Source organism: Bufo bufo, chromosome 9 (assembly GCF_905171765.1).
Source record: "Bufo bufo chromosome 9, aBufBuf1.1, whole genome shotgun sequence".
NCBI lineage: Eukaryota > Metazoa > Chordata > Amphibia > Anura > Bufonidae > Bufo > Bufo bufo.
The window spans coordinates 159,342,075-159,346,431 of record NC_053397.1 but is presented as its reverse complement, the minus strand read 5'-3'; the positions used below and the strand labels follow the sequence as shown (position 1 = coordinate 159,346,431).

General features: G+C 46.7%; 1 protein-coding gene across 1 annotated transcript; it reads right to left on the bottom strand.

Annotated features, from left to right (window-relative positions):
• Positions 1 to 1,512: 1,512 nt before the first annotated feature.
• ATF4 (activating transcription factor 4) lies at positions 1,513 to 4,143 on the bottom strand. The gene is made up of 3 exons (XM_040406804.1): positions 3,870 to 4,143; positions 2,926 to 3,225; positions 1,513 to 2,439 (listed from the first exon to the last, which is right to left on the bottom strand). The coding sequence occupies exons 2-3, from the start codon at positions 3,134 to 3,136 to the stop codon at positions 1,616 to 1,618; spliced, it is 1,035 nt and encodes a 344-aa protein (XP_040262738.1). The 5' UTR covers positions 3,137 to 3,225; positions 3,870 to 4,143; the 3' UTR covers positions 1,513 to 1,615.
• Between the last annotated feature and the right edge of the window lie 214 nt (positions 4,144 to 4,357).

Sequence of the window (4,357 nt, the reverse complement as noted above, 5' to 3'; positions counted from 1 at the left end):
TATTACCAACCGATATACTGTATTTATGGCATATTGTCCATACAGTATATAATATAGATATCTGGTCAGTGGTCACATCTCCAGGATTCCCATCTAATGCATGGAGCAGCCACAAGACATACATGTCTGTCAGCAGATGGTTGGGGGCCACCTGTGGCACATATTTACATAATAAAATTGACATTTTGATGTGAGAAACCATGTAGTATTCTAGGGCTCATGTGGTGCCAATGAGAGGAGAGAAGATAGAGGAGGGGAGGGGCTGTGGCCGCTGCGCCGCCAATGAAGATAAGCCTTTCATTCATTCATATACAGGAGGCGGGAGCTGGCTGCAGAATCACATAGCCGGCTCCCGACCTCTATGAGCGATAGCTGCGATCCGGCTATGTGATTCTGCAGCCAGCTCCCGCCTCCTGTATATGAATAATTGAGAGACTTCTCTTCATTGGTGGCGCAGTGCGCCCCCCCCCCAGTATTAATCATTGGTGGCGCAGTGCGCCCACACCCTAATCCCGGCCAATCGGTTACCATGGCAGCCAGGACACTATTGAAGCCCTGGCTGCCATGGTAAGCTCCATGCTGCTGTGTGCACTATGCACAGAGCAGCAGGGACAGTGTGAGCTCCTATTCACCCTGATAGAAATCTATCAGGGGGAATAGGACAAGGGTTCTAGTCCCTAAGGGGGCTAAAAGTTAGTAAAAAAAAAACAAAAAAAAAAAAAAAACACAAAAATATTAAGTATAAATGAAAAGACTTCTAAAAAAAAAAAATACACATTAACAATAAACATATTAATTTTCAGCAGATTTGTGTAGGAATTTTTTTTTTCTTCTCAAAAATGAAAATTCCCAGAATATCGGTATAAATTATCGGCTATCGGCCTGAAAGTTCACAAATTATCGGTATCGGCCCTAAAAAATCAATATCGGTCGATCCCTATCCTGTAGTCTGATGCTGCGCAAGTTCAGCAGCAGCCTCCCCTTGCTTCAAGTCAAGGTAACCACACCCCCTAACCATCCCCTCTCGCCTGAGTGTGACAGCTTGCAGTGCGGCCGTAATTCCCCAAGTCTTGCGCATGTGCCGCTGAAACCTGGCTAACAGCAGGAAATGTGATAGCACAATACTACAGAGCGTACCGCACATGCGCAAGACTTAGGGAATCGCAGCTGCACTGCAGGCTGTCACTCTCAGGCAAGAGGGGACGGTTAGGGGGCTTGGTTACCTTGACTTCAAGCTGGCCGGCACTATAGCGCTTATGGAGAATAAAACTTTTTTTTTTTTTTCTTAACTCTAGCAGCATCGGACAACAGGATGAAGCATAGGATTATTAACAGGCTGCGGGCTACTATGAGGTACTGCTGGCAGGTGTAGATGCGTTTTTGAGATGACAGGTTCCCTTTAACAAAGTATGTGTGACTACAGCCAATTCAACCATTCAAAAATGCATCTTTGTTTTAGACCTAGGAAGTTTTTGGTGGCGGCTTCAAGAGCAGAGAAACATCCAACACATACATTTAACTATAAAATAATTTATTAAGTAGACATTCATGCACAATGTTAAACCACATAACCAATATATACAACATACACATCGCTCCCAAACCTTCTTCTAACCTAAGAACTTTTTGCTCGTTTACTTTTGGCCTTACGGACTTCTTCCATCAGGTCTTTCAGATATTGGATCTCTTTTGCTAAAGAATCTGCCTTCTCCATAAGGGTGTCATTTTTTGATTCCAGTTCTCTGCACTCTGCAGATATTAAGTCTTGCTCTGCTCTCTTCTTTTGCCGGTAGCGAGTGGCTGCTGTTTTGTTCTGCTCCATTTTCTTCTTCTTCTTGTCTACTTTGGGTTGCCCTACAGCTTTTACCTTTGCCAATACTTCTCTATCCTTAGAGGGAAGATCATAGGGTTTGGGTCTCTCAGAAATGGGGGATGTAGGAGGGGACTGAACACTACTAGGGTACTCAACCGTAGATGTGGGACTTTGCTGAGGAGATCCTAGGTATGATGGGCTCGTACATATGCCACTGTCACTATCTGACCCTTCTTCCTTTTCACTCTTTACAACTTCAATGGTATATGTAGCAGGGGACCTTTTGTCCTCCTCAGCAACATCTACCTCACTGCCTACATCCAAGATAAAGGAATGGTCTGGACTGGAGACTTGGGACTGTATAGAATTTGGACTCCTAGGGGCCACCTGATCTGCCTCCAGTGAGTTTTCTGCAAGAGAGATTTTGTCTGGTGATTGCACATATTGGCCAAACACCACTGGGAGAGGTGGGTCCTCTAGGAGATCACACGAGTCATCCAGCGTGGCCATGAGCTCATCTGGTGAGACGGTGGATTCTAGATCTTCCATCCCAAGCAGAGAATCAAAGTCAAACTCCTTCAGGTCCATTTTTTCCACCATCCAATCCATGCCGGAGAAGGCGTCTCCTAGAAACAAATACAAAATTTATTTTGGGTTGTGTTTTGATGGTCACGTTTTAGAAGAACGTTCTCACTTCTGTTGCAAAATCATGTTAGATAATAAGTGCACCATGGAAAAAGTGAGATTTCCTTATCTTACAATAAACTATGCTAACAAACCACAGTTCTGATGTTAAATACCTCTATCAATCTGACCAGTTTGATCTTTTACCATCATCCATAACCAGAATAAAAAGGCACAAGTGGTTCAGATTATTCTCAGATGTTACAGTAACAGCCAACATTCAATTCAGGCCCTTAGATACGACCACTATCTCAGATTAAACAAATCTGAACTGGCGCCAAATAGGTACAGATGGCCTTCGTTCCGGAAATCATGGTGATTTAAGGTCAGACATCTTCAGTGTGACCATCCCAGATAATCACTGCTTAGTGTGCCCCTAAGTTTTAGGCAGTTTTGTGTAAGATGCAATGTATAACCTTCATTCTTACCCTGGAAACTGCCAAGAGAGTCCTCCAGAGGCAGCAGCAGACCAGAGACGCCATTCTTAGCCTTATCGCTGGACAACCCATGCAATGGGAGGTACCCGGGCTCCTCGATGCAGTCATCCAAGAGACCCAAACTTTCCTCAGCCTCCAAAAACGATTGGTTGAAGGGGGACGAGAAGTCCCCCAACAACATCTCTTCGCTCAATAGGCTCATCTTGTTCAGGTAGCAGATCTTTCAGGTAGAATGTGGATTTTGAGCTTTTCTGGTATACAGCAATGCTGCTGTGGGATACTTTGGAAAGCCTGTGGAGGAGAAAGGAAATCCATGTAGATAGATAAAGCCATAACGAAGACCTGCCATTGTGCTCCCCCAGTCTCCTCTACCGAAGCACAAGCCTGACAGCCTGCCGCTTCCTCATGACCATATATGGTAACTTCCCCCTCCCACACCGCACGAGGACAGAGCGGCCATTTCACGGCTCTGCCATCTGATCACTTCCCCGCCGCCATCTTAGCCTTCATCCTCACATCCAACATAGAAGGTGCCCAAGCAGTCTAGCTGTCATCAGTAGAAAAAAAAACAACTCAGACGTTTAGTTTAAGTCGCAAACCAGCCCCGACCGTGAACAAAGAGCAGCGGCTATGTCCTAGCCTGTCACACAACGCGCCATCTGCTGTGCTGTAATGCGAGACTCCCATGAGCCCCAGCGGATTCCCACAGAGAAAGCACCGAGCAGCTGTCACACTGCAGTCCAATTTAGTAGCGACGTCCCCCGGGTGCGGGTCACACGAGACACAGGGTATTTCAAGCACTAGCGCCTACAAACGTGGCTGTCTAACGCCCAAGTTTCTCACTACGCCATTTCCCAACGTCCCTATCCGAACCATAACCCAAAAGGCACAGGACGCACATTCTGCCCTCATACACGTTATCCCAGTGTACTTACGCCATGTTTGTGCCGAAGCCGGGTACTGCCAGCGCCGCTGGGTGCTACCGCCTTGCACTGGCCTGGGGAGGTGGGTGCCGCTGGCTGCTGCCGCCGCTATACAGCCATGGCTGCTGGCTTTGGTGGGCGGTCCCGGAGTGTGACAGACTCTGTCTCTTCACAGGCTAAACCTAAGGAATGCAATGACGCTTATGCGATAAGATTGTTATGTTTCCTCGTCTCTACGTCTTCTCCTTCATTACACCTGCAGACTGACGTGGCGGGAACTGCGTTCTTTTCTTATATACAGGCGCAGTGCTAAATGTCATATCCCTCCGCCAAAGTATTGTGCTCAGAGTTCCTCCGCACAACATTCCTGTAATCTGTGGGCGTGCACTGCCAGTAAGGCTTTATGTCAGAGACCGGAAGTGGGATGGAAATAGTGCTCAGGGGGCCGCGCAGTTCTGACCTTTATATAATGCCATATGTATAAGGCTGCTGTTATGTAC

Coding starts and splice junctions, on each gene's coding strand:
- ATF4 (XM_040406804.1), bottom strand. CDS start 3,136: ATGAGCCTATTGAGCGAAGAGATGTTGTTGGGGGACTTCTCGTCCCCC. Junction 2,440..2,925: donor CTCTCTTGGCAGTTTCCAGG/GTAAGAATGAAG, acceptor ATTTGTTTCTAG/GAGACGCCTTCTCCGGCATG.